This window comes from Thunnus maccoyii, chromosome 20 (genome assembly GCF_910596095.1).
Source record: "Thunnus maccoyii chromosome 20, fThuMac1.1, whole genome shotgun sequence".
NCBI lineage: Eukaryota > Metazoa > Chordata > Actinopteri > Scombriformes > Scombridae > Thunnus > Thunnus maccoyii.
The window spans coordinates 6,905,758-6,926,324 of record NC_056552.1 but is presented as its reverse complement, the minus strand read 5'-3'; the positions used below and the strand labels follow the sequence as shown (position 1 = coordinate 6,926,324).

The 20,567-nt window shown below is 39.7% G+C and overlaps 1 protein-coding gene across 24 annotated transcripts in view; it reads left to right on the top strand.

The window, feature by feature from the left end:
• LOC121887276 (ankyrin-3-like) overlaps window positions 1-20,567 on the top strand; it is a 163,207-nt gene that overhangs the window by 71,777 nt on the left and 70,863 nt on the right. For 22 of the 24 annotated variants that reach the window (XM_042398003.1, XM_042397984.1, XM_042397980.1 and 19 more), the window contains exons 2-5: window positions 10,070-10,171; window positions 11,817-11,915; window positions 14,493-14,591; window positions 17,655-17,753. In XM_042398003.1, coding sequence (XP_042253937.1) covers window positions 10,070-10,171; window positions 11,817-11,915; window positions 14,493-14,591; window positions 17,655-17,753 — 399 coding nt within the window. Of the gene's footprint in view, window positions 1-2,168; window positions 2,286-10,069; window positions 10,172-11,816; window positions 11,916-14,492; window positions 14,592-17,654; window positions 17,754-20,567 lie in introns of those variants that run through there. The other 2 variants (XM_042397978.1, XM_042398001.1) reach the window with 2 other exon arrangements.

Sequence of the window (20,567 nt, the reverse complement as noted above, 5' to 3'; positions counted from 1 at the left end):
CAGATTGATTAAACTCTTAACCCTTACTGACTGGATACACTAACTCTGTGGCTTACTAACATTTTCACTTGTTTTCTGATTTTTTTGACCAGCTTCTACTCTCACTGGGCACATGTCAGTAATATTCATATAAACTAACTGGCTAGCCTTCTGACAAGTTGACCAAAGCCTCTTTAATACCTGAACCATCCAAATCCTGCTAATCTGCCTGCTGGGCTCTGGGCCCTGAAGCCTTGTATGTGCTTGTGTGTATTTTTGTTTGTTAGAATAACCTTGGCTTATTGCACTAGCTAGTGTTGTCTCTGTAATTTAGAAAGAAAATAGAAGAGAGTAAGTCGAGCATAGTGGAGAATTTTGCTTCCACATTATGGCACTTTTACACGAGCGCGTCCACAGACACATTTTTGTGCGAGTAGATAAGGTGGCGATCCTTGGCAACCGAGCTTTCTGGCTGCAGATTGTTTTGGGTGCAGTGGCATCTGTGTTTACCATGCAAACACCTGCTGAGCTCCATGGAAGTACATAGGAGATGGTGGATTCAGATACGGTAAGTCAGACAGGGAGATGTTTTAATCTGTCTTTGTATAAGTGGGAACATGTACACACGGACGTAGGGCTGCAACAGATGATGCTATTATCAAATAATCTATCAATTTATTTATGATTTATTCAATGTTAAAAAAATAACTGTTTTCAACCTGCTTGTTTTATCCAACAAACAGTCCAAAAACCCAAAGATGTTCAATTTACAATGATATAAAACACAGAAAACTAGCAAAACCTCGCATTTGAGAAGCTTGAACTGGAGCTGTGAATATTTGGCAACTTTTTGATAAGTGATAAATCATTCAAGTCATTTTTTTCAAGTGTAAATTCCCCAGTTTCCCAATTCATAATAGTACAGATTACTGTAAAGTGAATATCTTTGGATTTTGGACCGTTGGTCACACAAAATAAACAGTATGAAGATCTTGAGCTGTCAAATGTTATGATGGGTACTTACCACTATTCCCTGATGTTTTATAGACCAAACAATTCATTGTTTAGTTGGGAAAATAGTCTGCTGAATAATAGATAATGAAATAATGGCTCCACTTTATTTTGTGGTCTGTGTCTGAAATGTACTTAAGAAGCTTAATAAGTGTAGTGAAGAATATGAGCACCGGTCAAAGGTTTGGACACCGTACCATTCACTTGAATAAGAAAGTGTGTCCAAACTTTTGATTGGTGCTGTATATACATGTTGTGCTCTGTCAACTTTGCACTTAAGACACCTTTAATTTGACTTAGGGAGGTTGCACACTGACTCAGATAACAAGCTTAACGTTGTGCTTTTTACACAATAGGATTAATACAGTTAAAATAATATCCTGCTATAAAAGGAGCTTTCTTTCTTTCTTTTTTTTTCTTTAACAAGTTCTTTATTGGCTTTTTACATTACAAAATGTCAGCAAATACATACAAATGCGATTCACATAGCGTATATATCCAAACTACTGAATGCTGTCCATTCTAGATATCATGTTATTCTTCCTCCCGGCAAACCCACCCTCCAGCTCTTCAGCTGCCCCTTTGATGTCTTTGTAAATCTGACTGTATCCATTCATTATGGATTAAGAGAGTTCAAGAGTGCCTCACAACAGCAGATGTCGTTACAACAAACTTATTGTCATACTGACGACAAATGATAATATCAAACACACACACACACACACACACACACACACACACACACACACAGAGGAACTTTCATTTTTAACTTTTTTTTTTTTCTACATTTAACAAGTGGCTGTGGGTTGTGAGCACACACATAAACAGTCACACGCTCAGAGTGGTGCGTTGTCCTCTGATCCCGTGTTGCTCCAGTGAGAGTTGGTTTGAGATTAGCGCCGGAACTCTTCTGTCTCCCTCCCTCCCCCCCTTCCTCACCCTTCCCCCCCCCCATGCTCTGGACTTTCTCACTGCAAGCCAGGTATTTTTAGCTGTGACATAATGCCCCTATCTCTCTCTCTCTCTGTCTCTCACTCACTCTCACACTTTTTCAGTCTCTGTCTTTCCCTCACCCTCTCTCTCTCTCTTTCTCTCTCTCTCTCTCTCCCTCCCTCTCACACAGACGACACCCCCCTCCCCCCACCCACCCTCCACTCCTCTCTTGCCCCCATCCCTCTCTCCCTAGCTCCCAGGCTAGGGCTAGCTGCTACAGTAATTGAGTGCTCAGGTTTCACACTTTCAGCTGCAGGCTGAGGAACATGGCAGTGGAGGAGGCAGCAGACTATTTGGCAGAAGTAAGTGTCGTACTTTGCTGTAAAGTCATTGAGCTCACAGATTGTAAACAGACTTAACCTCCCCTCTCTCCTGCTACATTACAGTACCGTGATGGTAACAGGATTGAGGAGTTTATAGCCGATAGGATTTAGTGATGTTGCAGTGGTTACCGGTCCAGAGATGGCACATTGTCAGTAAGGCTTGGGGGTCATTGACGGGACAGGTCGCAGTAGGAACTCTGCTGCACCACTCTGCTGCAGTAAACGTGTATGTGTGTGTGTGTGGATATGTGTGTTTACACCTCTGTCTGTGTTTGCATTCCTGAGGGCTTCACTGTGATTGTACATTTATAAATCCCTGCTTATTATGTATATGAGCATGTACGTACAGTGTGTTGTGGATACACGTTCATGTTGCGAAATGATGTGAATGGAAACACCTGACCTTGGACAGTGGCGCCTGCTCTGTATTGGTTTGTGTTTGTGGAAAAGGGGAATAAAAGAGCAAAAGAGAGAGCTAAAATGTAAAATTTAGAAGAAGAGGGAGAGAGGTCAGTGTTAGAAATTGCTGTTTTTAAATAGTTAATTTTCTCATTAACTCAAATCCACTTGAGTGAGCTAGAAGGATAGCCCTTCATGAGTCCTTGTAATAAGAAAAAGGTCTTCATTATCCCGATGATATGTGACATACAGAATGCAGTATTTGCTTTCTTAGGCAGACTAGCTCATCACTGGCTCACCACAGGACCCAGGCAGCACCACAAATGGTAGTTAAGTAGGTATTAACTTAGATATGAGCTTGAATTTCACAACAGAGAGAGCTTTTGTTTGCTGTTTGTCTGATCTGAAAGGAAAAAACAAAGTGAGAAGACATAAATGTAACATACCGCAGTGTTAAAAATACTATAAAGTCTTCTAGTAAACAGATTTTCTGGTAAATATTACATAAAAGCCAGCTAGTGATAGTGTATGAATGACAAACACTTTTCTGTCCCTCAGCGTCGTGGTTGCTTGCAGGGGAGCAGCTCCCATGTTGGAATGTGTGTAACTGTATGAGTGTGAAGTCGTCTGAAAAAAGAGCGACAGTAACATTCTTTGCATATCTCTCATGGATAAATAAAGTTACACTGGAATTACACTTGCAGAAACTCAGGCAAAGCTGAACAAATCTCTTCTCTGCTACGACGGTACATCCCAAGACATCAATTAACTTAAAATTCAGTTTAAACGGATAATCTAAAAATAAGATGATGAGGCACGTTTAAGGTATCCGTTCATTTTGTCACCAACGAAATCCATTTTACGTGTTACTCAGAGTCAGGGTCTTGCATGTCTTTATATGTTTTTTGAATCATCTTTTTTAACAGATACACAACCATGTACAGGAGATGAAATTAGTTGAAAATGAGACTTATTCTATACAAACCAACATCCTCCCAGTTCATTTGTTTGAATCGGGCAGCTTCAGTAAAGTTGGATTTTAGGCCTTTTTTTGTTTATTGTACATGTACCAAACTCCCACTCTATTATTTGCAGATCACAAGTCTGTTTGCTACTTGTGTCGAGCCGTAACATGGACACTAGAATAGTGTTATAAACAACACAGTGACAACTGCGTTCCTGGCTCACACCAATCAGCACTAGAGTTGGCGCTACCTGAGAGGCATGATAACGGATTCAGTGGAAATTGATGGCAGGAATTGCTGGCATGATCCCGCAGACTTACTGTCGGACCCTGGTATATAAGGTTAACTTCAAATAAGTAGCGCTGACAAAAGCTGAGTGATGGACAGAACCCACTATAAGTCTTAAAATGACATTCTAACACTTATTAGAGGCCCCAAATTTAGCGATACCATTGTGAGACCATAATGACTCACAATTATTGACTTTCTAGAGATAAGTTGACGCTTTTGATCAATTGGAGCCAGCATGAAGGGGCTCGGTGGTGTCATTGCACTTGAGGTTGCCTCTTGGTCGCCTCACATCTTCTCTTAAAAGCTGCACTTCATCTTAAAGACAACAAACCGGCTTCTAGTATTTTGAAGCAGTTACGGTCGCAGTGGGTAACTTAGATGCGGCACTGAATACTAAGATGGTTAGCCTGTTGACAGCTCACTCTGCACTTCATATGCTTTCTGAATGCAAAATTAAAAATCTCAGCACAACTTCTTCCAACGGCATCTGCGAGACTACTGAAAACGGAGCTCTAATTATGTCAGTAATTTGTTTACATTCTCGCTCCTTGTCCCTCTGGAATTCGACAGACAGCATCAGTAAACAAACACTAGTCATGAGTTATCGTTAATATATCATGAAAACAAAAAATTTGTTCATATCTGCGGTTGTGGCTCAGCATTTTTAGTGGGTCATCCATTATCAGTTCGATCCCCGGCTCCTCCTGTTAACATGAAAAAGTGTCCTCGAGGAAGACACACAAGTTGCAGCCCATGATTAGGTTAGTGCCATCAGTGTGTGAGTGTGTGTGTGTAGGTGAATGGGAGCATCATATAAATGTAGTCCATTTATTCATGTGTATGATATATTCTCTCCTTAATGACGTTTCTTAGAGCTGGTCCAGTAATTTATTGTTTTTAGGCATTAATATCTATCAGTGGAGCCCACAGTAATCGCATGGCAACATTAGCCGACTGTTATACATCCATCCTGTTATCGAGGCTGCATTTCATTCAGACTTTATGTTCACTTTGTCTTGGCACAGTGATATCATGAAATAAAAGACCACTGATGTGCTGTGTCATAGCTGCATTTCCTTTCGGTCAGGGTAGTGCACTATTGTACATTTGACTCTTGACATGCCACTCATTTACAGAGGCAGACTGTACACATTAACATAGTGAGGGAATCATTTTCAAAGGTCTTTTTCTTACATGATCTTTGCCTCTGCAGCTCTCGTCTTTCCTGTCACACCCAAAAATATCTGCATCGGTGTCTGTCTGTCTGCAGAACATCAATATTAATCTTCAGGAACTACTGTTAATAAACAGGATATTGTTGATTTGAGTAGCATTTCCTGGTAAAGAAAAAGACGTCTCATTTTTAAAACTCTGGGCTTTCCACGCATTCTCTTATAGGCGGTAAATACAGAGAGAATCAACCGAATTTTGGAGCATTTCTGGAATATTAAAGAAACTTCCTTAGTATAAAAACGTCGTGGCAAATGAGTATTTTGTTCTCCTGACACAACACTGTTAAAATGTCAATGCACTTGTTTATGTCTATGACATCCTGCGAAGGCCATCTGTACCAGAACAGCCGGTGGAGTATTAGTGAGCGTTCATAGGAAGATATCTCTATTGACTCTAATTCTGTAGTGCTCCTATGTGCTCCTATCAGTGACATTCCTGTGTGCACATGTACATGCATGCACTGTACTGGCTGTTGTTACTCAACAGCTCTCCTATAGTCATGCAGTAAGCCCTGTATTTTTCTGTGTTGTCCTGTATTTATCTACACATATTTGAGTGTTTTCTCATGTTTCCCTCTTTTAAATATATAGTGACACTGAGCAGAGGTTTCCTTTTAATCGAGGAACCAAACAAGAACTCTTTAGATGCAGTTTACCAATGTAGCACACATGTAAGTTTGTAGCAGTTTCTTTCATTTTATAAGTGATGTGTTTTACAACTTTGGAACTTGTTTTTCATGAAGAAAACTTCCCAAATCCTCTGGAATGAAAGATAGAATTAGCGTAATTTAATATCAGATCAAATAACAGCTATGAAAGAGATAAAAAAAGTGTGTGTATTGTGTATGTGTTGTCAGTTCCATTGTCAGCCTGTTTGTCTGTCATGCAATGAAAATACAACAAGACTATTTTCATTGCAATGTGCAGCTATTGGTGTCAAGTTTACAAAACTGGAAAATACTCGGCTGGACTTTTGGCCAGAGCACTTTTTTTTTTTTTTTTGATGCTTTGAACTGGAATTCTGGTAATTCTCTGAATTATGAGCGGCCACGGCTGGTGCCACAGTTAACTTAAAAGGCTTGGCTTCGTGCCTCACAATCCTTCTCAGGGTTCAAAAATCACCTCAGCACACCTCCTCTCAACGTGTACTGCTTTCATCAAACAGTGCAGGAAAGAATGCGGTGTATGTTTTATTTTTTGTAAACTTTCATAATAATTTTCTTTATTCCACCAAATATGTGCTGCTGTACATGCTGCACATACTGTATTTGAGCTGCAACTATGTGTAGAGTATGTAGCGTCTGATTTACAAAGGCAGCAGATAATTATACAATCAACCTTTGGCAATTTGGAGGTGGAACAGATTCAATTCCAGGTCAGAAGGAAACACTATAATTACATAAATAAAAAAAATATCTGATTACCTTTGAAAACTAAAACTGTACTGGGTGGTTTTTGTATGATTTACTTGGGTTATACATTAAAATTTATTGTGAATTTCTCAAGTATGCTTTCCTGTGAAGTGGTAGTGTGCAAAATGCTTCACCAGGTCATGTGACACAGGAGTTAATAGTAGCTTAGCCCATTAGTCCATTAGGTTCAAACATGGGAATGTTTTTTTTCAGCATTGGAGGGCCAACGTTTTATAGTAGGCCTGCATGTGTTCAATATGTTTTTGTTTATGTATTTTAATTTATTTAAGAATAAAATTGATCTTTGGGATTATATCCAAGGGCAGATGTTATTTCCCCTGTAGTAGAGGCTTAGAAGAGTTACAGCAGCTCATTTTAATACTGATTTGTCAATAAAAGACTATATAAGATATATGTGAATGTATTTTCAGTGTTGCACTATGATACTACAGATGTCATTTATAGGTTATCCACATATGATACTGCTGTTTACAGATCTGTTTTTTTTTTTTCAAACAGGCTAAAGCCTTAATTCAAGGGTTACTTGTTTCATTGAAATGAAGCGGTGTATATTATTATGTTATGTATATTAGACTGTGCTGTTAAAACAGCCCGGCACAGAAAACAAGATACAGCCTGAGTTTGCACACCTCTCTTCATGTTGGGGCAATATTAAATGATGCAAAGTCATATTTAGTGGGATGTAAACTATCAAAGGGAGAACTTAAACTTTGATAAGGATGCCAAATCTTGTTTTGGGGGGCCAGATTGGCAAACGGGCCAATATTTGCCTTCCACTGATATACAATATTATATATTAGTTACAGCAATATGCTATGTCAGTGTTTGTGAGGTGGCTTTTGCCTCATTTGCTTATTTGTTGATAATCACACCATTTAAAAGGTGTGATTTGTCTACAGTCAGAGATCAGAGTCTTTAATGCAGTAACAAGACTCCAAAACATTTACAAAGGCTAGTTGTAATAATAATGCTAATGGTAATAATAGTATTTTAGAGGTTTGTAAGGTGTGTGCGTGTGCGTGTGTGTGTGTGTGTGTGTGTGTAGGTAACGTCATGGTTACAGCCCGACATCCGGGGAACCCCCTTGTTGCACAGAGTGGATGCTGACGCCAGAAACTCCCTGTGTTTGGCGTATGTGTGATGTTGAACTCAGATAAGATCCATTCACTGAGAGGGAAATGAGCTCAGCGATCAGCTTGAGCCAATAATCTGTCTATAATAACACGCAGCATGGTGTAGTGAACGTGACAATACTGTCTAACAAAAAACAATCCTTTTAAATTACAGACAAAGCCTTAATCTTACTCCCATGTTCTCTGTTTCAACCTTGAAATACATCCTGAAGTCATGTCATGATATTTTAAAAGCTGTACTAGTAGCTTAGATCTTTTATGTTCAGGAAACAATTAGAACTTTGATTAATATACATCAACAATTGAATGAAACTATGGGAATATAAAGTTAATTATTGTAGACTTGACATTTGTCACACAGGTTTAGTTAGTAGACAACAGTGTGTAGATGTGGCTAAACATTAGCCACACTGTGAAATAGAATCATATGACATCTTGAATGGCCTCTCTACACTTTTTTCCTAAAGCTTAATGTTTAATTTCATAAAAGCTATTAATTTTCCTATGATGTTAGTGGAAGTGCTCTTTATTGCAGGTGAAGTGGCCCGTTTCAGCTATTACACACAGTATTAAACCCTGTTAAGCCCTTTTTCTTCTGTCTCTAATTTTGTATTTTTATCTTGTAAACCTTGTATATATTGTGCTTATAGTTGAAAATTTCATAATTTTATATATTTAATTCTCAACTCTGTTTATCTATGGTGGCAAAAAGGAAGCGTATTCCTTGTGCACTTGTGTTTTTTGTGCACATGAACAATAAAGATTTGATTTGATCTTGAGTTTACTGCAACTCTGACACTGTGACTGGAGGCTTCGATCTTCCCTTTCAAACATTAATTCTGCTCTTATCAATGTCAAGGATTGTAGGTTGTTGACTTTGATAGATTTGATGGAGCTGAATGAATGTGAAGTGTCCTACATCGAACACAGAAGTGTTTTATGTTAACTTTATACCTTTTGTGTGTGTGTGTATGTGTGTGTGTGTGTGTGTATGCTGTCTAGAGAAAAGTGCTGGTTAAAATGCATACAGGCAAAGGGTAATTGGAGAGAGCTTATCCTTTGTACTGTGTTGGGTACCCGTTGGACTACAAGGGTGTGGCAGGCTGTAGCACTGCGCTCCAATCATGAAATCTGAGACACACGCCGACTAGCTGCCTTCCTGTCTGCTTGTCATTCCCGATATTTTTTCAACCAAACACCTCCGCTGATGTTCTCACTGTTTCTCTCTTTCTCTAAACAAACCTCCTGTATTCACCCACTCGTACGCTCATCCACAACCTCAAAAATCTACACACACAAACACACAGATGCTGTATACACATGTGCGCACACACAGCATAAACACTCAAGGGTGTGCATGTTTTCAGTTTTGACAGGTTAAACTGCAAATCAGCCTTTTTGTCTGTGGCTCACATGCACACATGTATTGCCTCTCTGAGAAAGACTCAGTCATGCAGGCTGCTGCATACAGCGGATGTGAGGAGTGGCTGTGTGTGTGTGTTCTTGCTCCCAATTACTCTATAAAAAATGCACCACACTCATTTTGGATGCTGGCAGCCCCCCAGCAGTTGGTCCCTATGTGTCCTCGTTAGCTCATGCCAGTGTCCGTTTAACACACAGTGAAAAGAAGCAGTTTTTTTATTTGTCAATAGCCTGGATATGATCGTTTTGAACGCACGCTGGCACCGAGCAGCTCCTCTTATCAAACAGATATAGTAAATCCTCTGGTTGTTCTGTAGGCTTGGATTTGGCAGTGCTGTTTCTTGATTTATTTATTCTTGGCTTGCTGTAGTGCAGTTTAACCACGCAGGCATGTTGAAGACAGTGGATTCTCACTTTTTTTTTTTTTTTTTTTTTTTTACCCTCAGATGAACTAGTTTTCTTATTTGGCTCTAATTCAGCTTCTGTGGGCTCTCAAAGGGCTTGCCAAACAATTTTTTCTGCCAATAACATCCAAGCCTTGAGGGATTTATTCAACTTATCTTGAATTGCAGGGATTTATAGGGAATGCTATGACACATAAATGATAACTTATGACTAATGCTGCAATATTTTGCTCTATTTTCAAAATAAGAAATAGCCCAGAAGAAGCTATTATAAATATCTAAATTGGCTGATTGGCACGTAGGCACAGCAAAAGCTTTTTAATTAGTTTGATTGCGCTCTTAGACATTTGTAATTCCTAATTGTTTGCTCATTTTACAAACCACCCTGGTTTTCGTGTACTTGCGGTAACATTTCTCATCAGCTCACTGTGATAATGTAAGATAACTGACCATCCTCCTTCTCTCTCTCTCTGTCTTCCTGCAGACGGATGTAAATGCCTGTTATCTGCGTGCAGCTCGGGCCGGGAATTTAGAGAAAGCTTTGGACTACTTGAAGAATGGAGTGGACATCAATATCTGCAATCAGGTAAGTTTTCCAGCTGACAAAACAGAAAATGAAACAGATTCAGACAGTAGATATCAGGACAGGGTTTAATTTGTCCTGTCCTGGTTTGTGCTTGGGGTGTTTTTATGTACAATAGGTTTGGATTATAGATCTAATTATGCTCAGGGTTAATAAATAGGAATGCAGAAATGCAGAAAGGGTGAATTTAATAATAAACAGAACCCTCAGCTACTGAAAGCAAGTATATAATACTCACATTGGGCCTCATGCAAGAACATATTTGTATCATTATCCTAAAACTCCAACTTTTTTCTGTGTGGTTTGCTCTAATGAACTTAAACTACCCAAACTAGTCATAAATGGCTTGTTTCAGCCTGACACATGTTCATGAGGAGGTGCATGTTTGTGAGATTTGATCATTAGGATAATAAACTCCCCTAAAACTGCTATTTGTAGGAAAGTTTAATTCACAAAAAAATGTTTATCAAAGAGTAAAAAAAATAGAATTTCACACCACAGAGCTTCAACACCTGCTGTCAGAAATAAGCAGATAAAAACATAACAAACTTAGTCAGTAACAATTAGAAAATATGAATCCAGCTGCCAGTGACGTGTCATCAGAGAAGGGCCGTACTGTGATCCAAATAAAGAGGGAATGATTTGACATGACATTAGATGTAAAAAACCAAAGCTGTGATGGGAGGTGGTCAATGGATGTGACAGTTACTGAGACATTATACAGAAGAATAGGCTATTATAGTCTTCAGTAAGTGATTTTACACTGTCGGCTGCAACAGTAGATGATACTGGACAGATGCAGCATGTGTGATTAGCTAAATGTTAAATTAGAATTTGAGTTTAAAGGACCATATGTGTGACAGAAGATAGGCTTGTTTGGGAGCCCAGTGTGTATGAATATTATTGACAGCAAGACGGGTAAGTTTTAAATAATGTATTGCAATAATGGCAAAAACAAATGAGTATAAAACACAAAAAATAGGCCTTTAGGAATCTGTCTTTGAATTCCAAGAGTCCAGTTTAAGATCAAAGGGAGAAAAAAAAGAGTTCAGTTCACCCTACCACACACGCTGTGGGGGAGGTAGTGGTTGGTTCAGTTTAATCCAATTTTCATGGGTTCATAGGTAGCTCACCATCAAAGAAAAGATTATCCAAGTCCAGGCAAAACCTGACGGGGCAAAAAAAAAAACCCTGACCCCTCAATGTAGAGAATTAAGTGGTAAAGAATCTGTCGAGAACGCCTCTAAACATGGCGACCAGTAGGAGTGGAGGAAGGAAGAGGAAGTGACACAGTCCAACCTGGATATTTATCACTTGAGGGTTAGTCCGGGATTGACTCGACTGATTTTAGATTTTAACCTGGGTTACACAGAGACCTGCAGAAAGACATTGAGGCATCTGTCATCTGGAGTGAGAGACGTTTCCTAGCAACTACTGAAATGTATAAGTTGCTTCGCCGAACTATGCCAAAAAAGACTCTCAGTAAAAACAGTAAAAAGTTTTAGTTACATATTTTATTTTTTACTCATACGTGCCTCTTATGAACCAATCAGCTGGTATGAGCGGTTCTTGCAGGAGTCCCACTGTTTTATCTCTCTCCTTTGTTTTGATACCTATCTCTCTCCTCTCTCTCTCTCTCTCTCTACAGAATGGTCTGAACGCTCTCCATCTGGCCTCGAAGGAGGGCCATGTGGAGGTGGTGGCTGAGCTCATAAAGCAGGGTGCCAATGTGGACGCAGCTACCAAGGTGTGTGCCACCCAGGAGTCACACACACACACACACACACACACACACACACACACACACACACACACACATACGTACAATCACTCATGCAGGCACACAGTGTATGCATGAAGTCACACACACACATACTTTGCTGCGTCAGCTCCTTTCCAAAGTCACATTGCTTCAGCAGCACTAAAAGAGATGAATGGCTTCGTGTTAGCCGAGAGGAAGTGTGGACTGATTTAGTGAAAAGAAATTGTCTATCCAGACGCGTGCATGACGGTGTTTCGCACATTAACGTGTCTTGGCTGGGTGAACGAGCCATATGTGATAGTGAAACTCTCACTGAAAACAAATTGTGATGCTATTCCATCAAGAGAAAAAGTGATTAAATTGCTTAAAGCTGAGTTTGCATCATCTGTGTTTGCATGATTTCTCTTATATTGAAACCACAGCTTACTCATTTAAAGTGCAGTAATGTTACAAGATGTTTATTCTTGAATATCATAAATAGTGAAAGCTTAGTTTTTCTTTCCTTAAATGTGTCTGAATTTCACAAATGGCCGACTTTAAACTCAAATAACTTTAACTAAGTGAAGAAAGTGGCTGCTTAGTTTTAGTGTTAGTCAGATTTTTAGGGAAATTATTTTGAATAAACGGATACATCACACTGCTGTCACAGGATACTTTCACTATGTGAAGTCCTCGTCATGCACATGCGTACTTGTAAAATCCCCATTAAAAACCTGGGTATGTGTAAACACGGCCATGAAACTGACATTTCCCTGAGGAAATTGGGTTTCTCTCATCCTTTACCCCCGTTACGGGAATCTAGGTTTCTAGTTTACATGCCGTTACTGCAGAAAGCTGACAGTTATCCAGTTATTTAATCAGAATCAGAATGGGATTTATTGGCCAAGTATATTTACGCATACAAGGAATTTGACTCTGGTTTTTAGTGGCTCTCAATGTACTTACACTAAACAATGATCAGGTAGATACACATGGACATACAGCCAAAACAAGGACAATGAAGCCAAAGAAAGATCATAAAACAGATCACTATTATGTACGAGCAAGTAGGTGAACAAATAGATACATAAATATGGAAACAACAAATAGACAACAAAATACAATATCTATAAAACTGTTTTGGTAAATTGGCTGTAATCAATATCTTTATATTAACTTGTAAAAGGAGTTTGCTTGTAGTGATGAACCCAAAGAGAAATATAACCCGACTCTGCAGTTCCCCTCTGCTCTACAGAGCATTTCACGGTTTACAGCTCACTACTTCACCTTCACTACTCTCATCGGTGTCGTTTCCAGACACCGCAGGCAGCTGTTTTCAGTTAAAAACCTCTGAAACCTGCTGAACGCTACTTTCCCAGCACCGAATAGTAGGCATACAAAGTAAGCAACTAGCTGGACTACTGCTCCACTAAACTGCATTCAGTTTTCATTCAGTATGTAACATGTATAGTTATTATGTCCACATGATTTTATGCTTTCTTGTAATTCAGTCTTAAGTTCAAGTGAAGTGAGTTGCAGTTAGAAGGAGGTTGTGAAGCATGAGAGGAAAATGAGATATAGCACTTCAGATTGAGGAATGAAGGGGAGGTGTATATGTGGAGGTTCCAGTGGCGGCAGCACTGACAACATGGCAACAGCTGCTGCGTGCTAGAGATGACACACATACAACAGGTGCATCCATTAGAGACCCAGTACGTGCGTCTCATACCAAATCACTCATTCAATATCCGAGAATATCCTTCTTTTGTCATCGTCTGTTTTTTTCTGTTTTCACTGTTTCTCACTCTCCCCTCGTCTAAACTCTTTGTTTCTCTGTCAGTTTCTTCATCGCCATTATTAGATAGTATGTCCTTCACTCCAGACATCTCACCCTTTCCCCCCTCTGATGCTCCTTCCTATAACTTTCCAGTCAGTTGTTGAATGAAATAATGAAAGATTATAACATCTATTTTGTATGTAAATATATGTATTTTTAAATATACATACAAATGTACCACTGGAGATGAACAGAAGATCTAAATGTCACATAATCTGTATTATGTGTGTTTTCTATTGTAATATCTGATTTATGTGTTATTTAATTACTTACACTGAAATTGGAGGAGAGTAAATCCATTCCCAAAATTTACAGATTTATGAAACATTTAACTTACACATTCAAACTTTCAGGCAACATACAGCAACATAAAAAAAAAACATATAAAGTTTGAGATAGCACTGTTTAAAAATAGCAAAGGGAAAATATTTAATTAATTATTTGCATTTGTTTTGATTCACAATATATCCAAAGGAGTAGCAGCCTCAGATTTTGTTTGGTATATTTAAAACGGATCCTTCCTGCCATCTGGTGCCAATATTAAGTGATTAAAATACAAATTTAAGTTGTGATTTTCTGTGTGCATCTAAACAAACACAAATATACCATATGCCAAAACGTTCCCCTCGTGTAGTTGATGAAGACCAGCCACATTTTCAGACTTTGACGCAGGCAGACAGACAGTTTTATTACTACTGATGAAGTTGTGAGTAATTCCAAAACGTTTTTTTCATTTTCCGAAGCAGAAAGGAAACACAGCCCTGCACATAGCTTCCCTGGCCGGGCAGACGGAGGTGGTGAAGGAGCTCGTCACCCACAGCGCCAACGTCAACGCACAGTCTCAGGTAAAACACAACATACAAAGCTTTCCTATTGGGTAAATCATCTTTGTTGGAAATCCATGTGTGCGTTCATGCAGATCAATGCATATACACGTATAGTACACACAGTATCCATCTGTGTGTGTGTGTGTGTGTGTGTGTGTCAGTGTGTGTGTGTGTGTCAGTGTGTGTGTGTGTGTGCTGTGTCAGCATCTCTGCAGTGCTGCCTGGCCCACATTCAATAGTCAGCACACCCACACAAACACACACTGCTCTGGTCACCACGGCAACCATAATGATGTCAACGTCAAAGCCTTGGCTGGAGCCGTAGAGAGGAAGAAAATGAAGTTGGTATCGATGAGCGGTGCTGTACTGAAACTCGCTGAATCTCTAGTTTTTGTTTTATCCTGTGATCATCTTAATATTGTTTGTTTTATTATCTGTTGATTTTTAACATGATTCAGAGTGTGTCATGCTGAGAAAAAAACATGTGTATTGTATTATTATTTTGATGTAGTGTGGAGTAAACCACTAGAAAAGGACATGTATATATGTCCTTATGGATTTAGAGGGGACATGTCATGCTTTTTGTGATTTTCTTGCAGTCAAAGTTCCAAAACTTGCAATGAACATATGTAAAAATGCTCCCTGCAAGTAAAAAAACAGGGCTTCAACTGAATGCTCCATTGGCAAAGTTGCTTCTACTTCCTCCTTGTGTTGACATCAAATTGTTTGCACATGCCCACAAACAGCTGTCTCTTCCATAGCCTTTGTTGTTAAGGTTGATCAACGGGTTGTTCACGTTGTCTACTCTGATATTTCAGATCTGATTCGGGCTCCAACATGTACAGATGTATTTGAGAAATCTCCAGTTCGAGTAAAGAACAAGAAAAAGAAGTGACATCCTATTGTTTGTTTACGTAGTCTCCAGAGGCAGAAAAAGTCTGCCATGACGCAGCTTCCGGGAGCTAACCAATCAGAATGGAGTAAGCTCATCAGGAGGGGCGGGCCTTAAAGAGACAGGAGCTAAAACGGTCTGTTTCAGACAGAGGCTGAACTGAGGGGCAGAATAAGAAAAATGAGGAGTTTTTGGAACTATAAATCATGAAAAGATAATCCAGTAGAGCCCCTGAATATAAATATAAACCTAGAAATGTGCATGATACGTCCCCTTTAAGATCCGTACTCACAATATGACGGTTAACAAAACACACTGTCCCTTGCAGTCGTAGGAACAAACACAGACTGAGTGTTTGTATGTCTTAATCTGTGTGTGTGTGTTTGAAGCTGGCTGCTGTGTTTCTGGCTGCATATTACACGGCCAGCACAACTGATGACACAAAAGTTTGTGTGTGTGTTTATTTACACAAACAATGACTGTTCCTTTGAATCAGAGGGATGCCGCCTCCGCAGTGTTCTGCTATCTCATAATCCACATCAACATTGCAAATAGCCGCCTTTTGTGATACAGAGTCTGAGATTGTATCCATTTATGTGAATATGAAACACGCTGCGCAATATTTCAGCCACTATTTCACAGTTTTATGTTGTTTTTTTTATTCTTATAAACTAGTTCTCTGTCTGCTGTGTCTTTGGTCGCCAATAAAGTTTAAACTGTGAAGCTTAAATATATTATGAGAGAGTGAACTATGATTGAAAGGCTGTTGGTGCAACGACACCAGAATAAGCACAGAGAGAGAGAGGAGGAGGATGAGCCTTTTTGCATGCTGAAGTGATTTTTGGATCCTTGTGTTGCTATGGAGATCAGTTTTCTTGGCCTTGTTATAGTGTTGCACCATACACACACACACACACACACACACACACACACACACACACACACATACACACACACAGAGAGAGAGTCCTCTACAACTCCAGCTCCAGATCAGCTTTTATCTCCACTGTTATCAGGTGTGAGGTATGTTCGGAGGTGCCAGTACTGTATGTGCTCCATGATAGCTCTGCTGGAATAGTACGTCCATGTGCAGCTGTAGAGGTCGGATAAAATGTCCCCGCTCTGTAGCAGGAATGGGTGATAAGTATAAAATCACGGTATTGTACAGCTGTATACATCATGATTAAGCAAAATTTTGAGAAACCATTAATAGATTAGAAAGCCTGGTGAGGATGTCTTTGTTTTTGGCTGATCTTGTGATTTAAATACCTGACACAACAAGATGCTTCATCACATTAATGCAAAAATCCTGTACCTTCTCTTTGTGAAATTTAATTTTCTAATTTCTCTTTTCAATTTTTTTTTCACTTTATTGGAAAATGTCAACAAGTACAGAAACATATAAAAACATAAACATGTAAAAGAAGCAAACATTTAGGGGCTGTTGTTGTGTCACTTAGCATCTGACAAGCTTAGCCAGTCTCAGCTATCACTGGAACTCGCTGGGGCTTAAAAAGCAGCTGCGGGCTTAGTATCAAAAATAAATTTGCTTACATTAAAGTCGCAGTGGGGATCGGCCTTACAATGAACAGTTAATGCGTCTCACCTGCCTAAATTATTCACAAACTTTTACTGCGTGTCCTTGCGAGCGCTGGTCGTGCCGTGTGGTGGCACATTAGTTACATTAGTTTAAACACTGACCTCTTCAGTTCGTCACATAATCGGTATAAAGCATAAAAATGAATTGAGGCCGATGCGACAATGTTTAAATGTAATTACGCGGTTCGTTTTTTTGACAGTCCTGCTCTTATACTGATTTTTACGACATGAAACCTCTATTAGCTGCAGCAGGTTTGAATTAAGCCTCAGACACAGCTACCTCTACTCTACACAGCTAGCTTGCATTAAACAAAACCAAAAAGTGCGGTTTAAAGTGCAGCGATGTGGTTCAAGAGACCATGTGACTTTGATCCAGACAACATAGTTTCAATCCTGTCTTCAACCTTAAAACAGCAGCTGAACTAATGACAATGGAGAAAACAAAAAAAAAGGATTGTTTAAACCTTAACCTTAAAGACAGATAAGAAAATATGAGTAAAACATTAGAGAGGCTCAATCGTGAGCACATGATGGTATGGTCCTTGATTGCAGGTCTGACTCAGCTTCTTTTTTTTTCTCTCTCTCTACAGAATGGCTTCACTCCGCTGTATATGGCAGCGCAGGAGAATCACTTGGATGTGGTGCAGTTCTTATTGGACAACGGCTCCAGTCAGAGCATCGCCACTGAGGTAAATAAACTCACCCACACACACACACACACACAAGCACACACACAAGCACAAACAGATAATACACAGTACATATACACTTAACGCCTGTTTGCACACAGACATTCACAAGCCCATAATAGTTACCCTTCATCCCAGCCCTCACTTAGCATCCCCATAATTACACTGCAGCATTATGACCAACAGATTCTTTGTTGCATACGGTAAACAGAGGCCTGACACCAGTGGCTCGATCAGGAGACAAAAGCTGAATAACATATTAAGTCACGATGTAGGAGGTTCCCTCGGTAAAAATAATAAAAAGGAATTATTTTCCATAGATTCATCAGTTGACTGAATGGTAAATAAAGACAAAGTGAAGGAGGTAGAGAGAGTCAGTGGGACGGTGGGCGGCAGCAGCGTGATGATGATGATGTGTTCATTCAGAGTGACCTTGGCTGTGAGGGAGGGACCGGGTGACGTTACAGGAGACATCTGTGGCGTGAGCGAGTGCTACGCTGTGAGTGTGTCAGACTGATCCATCATCTGCAGTAGTACCGGCACACGGCCAACCGCCTCCCTGTGCAAGACTGAACGTGTGACAACAACAACATTTTGGTCAAACCTCTCCGTCTGAATCACATCTATGAGGCTAATGTCATGCTTAGTATCATGAAGTGGTTGTCTGCAGTACAATTATTATTTTATTTTATTTTATTTTATTAGATAGGGAAGATGCAATTTATGAAACTGATGTGCTGCACAGAGAGTTTCCAAACCATTACTAAAACATACATTTGCTGTTCAGTTACTGTAGATTTTCACATCATCGTGGGTGTTGTGATGCAGTCAGACATCCTGTAACAACATCTACTGTGCTCATTGAAAAGCAGATTTTAAGGGGGCGGGCCTACGAGCATGATTTGTGACATCACGACTAGTTCGTAGCCAGTTGTAAGAGTCTGGTGTGCAAATTACACAAGTGTGATGTGGAAAGTTGAAGCATCCAGTGCACAAACACTGAGAATGGACTTTTCAGTGAAGTAGGAGACAACTTTTGAAGATTTTGTTGTTTATTTTGATTATTTTTTTCAGGCTTTTGCCTTTATTTGACAGACAGTATAGAGACAGGAAGTGAAGGGAGAGCGAGAGGTGTCCCAGTGTTTTAATACACGTCTGGAGGGGATCTTTAAATATACACGTTTGATTGGATTATGAGAGGCGCCTTCATCGTCTCTATAATGTTGTTAAAATATACGATGGTTGAAGCAGTGATGACGCACCTGCCTGTGCTTTCTGGATACACAGCTTAAGCTACATCTATCTCAATTAGTGTATCAGCGTGGTGCGTCGTGTACTTATTTACAGAGCTCTGTCCTTGACTATTCACAAACAGCTCCACGGCAGCTCTTCTCTCTCCTCCTCATCTTTTCCTTTCATCTCTTTATTCTCCTGTCGCCTTCTCCCTCCCCATCATCCTTCCTTTTGTCTGTGTCTGCCTCTGCTCCTTCTCTCCCTCCCCGACCCGCTACCCTCCGCATCTCGCTGTTCTCCTCCTTTTCTTCTCCCCACAGTCTCCTGCAGTCAGAGACATAATGAATTATTCATACGGGGAAATATATATCCATGTTTGAAGCAACTCCCGGTGTTTAATAATTCATATTTAACCGTTTCATAATGGCATGACGTCGAATAGATCAGATTTAAAGTCTTTTAACTGCATTTGATCTTCTTTTATTGCATAAGGATATCACATTTATATGTATATAATGTACAAACTATTCTGCATTAATATCCACATTTGCCCTGTATGTTTATTTTTAGCCCCATTATAATGAAGATCATGCATAGCTTTGTGTGTTCTATTATTTTGACTCATTTTAATGGCTACCTTAAAGTTGGCCGGTGCTAATTTTGTTTTTCGGCGAAGCGAAATATTGCTGTGTCATTGCATGTTTTCCAGCCTGAAGATAAAGATCAAAAACCCCTCTTTAAGTGCCTTGTTGTTCATCGCTGCTCTGGTTGTCTCTCAAGGTATTTTTAGGACATTAAGCTGACTGTCTTTTCCTGAATCCATAATGAAGCAGATGAAACACGAGGGTAGTGCTTTGGGATGGTTTATGACTTTGGAAACTCTTAAAAAGGCTAAATTTATGCATTGTTTGTGTGTGTGTCTTGCAGACAGTGGTGTGGATCTGATTATGAACGTGTGTATGTGTGTGTTTGTTTATCTGTGTAGACACTCTCTTCTGTATAGTTTTGTGTGTACACAAATTTGCGAGCTATGCCGAGTCTCCGAGGGGAGGCTGCGCTTTGATGTGTGGGTGTAGTGATGCTGAGTTGGTTTTATCTAGACAGTCGGTGTCCTGTGTACACACACACACACACACACAAAATCTCTCTGCTGTTCGTGAGAAATCTTTTCTCCTTTTCTTTGATGATTCTTAGATACTGCTGCTACCGGCCTCAGCTGTGGGTCGTGTTTATCATACCCCCGGAGTGAATGGATGTTACTTTAGCATGCAGTTAGTTTCATCTGGTCCGCTTCTGGGTTCATGCCCATCAACAGCTGAGCATTTCCTTTCGATTTGTTCTTGAGCGAGACATTGACCTCCTACCCTAGCACTTACAGCATCTTTAGAGCATCAACTAAAATGCGTAAATTGGCAAATGGCTGTTAGATTGTCTCCTGCTTGTTAGTGTGATACCAGCAGCTGATGCCAAGAGCAAAAAGATGGTACCGTAATAAGTTTAGTGAGTTTTTCAGTGCATTTCGTTGTTATGATCAGTATATTTCCCTTAATTTGTGGAAACCTTTGCGAGTAGGGAATGAGA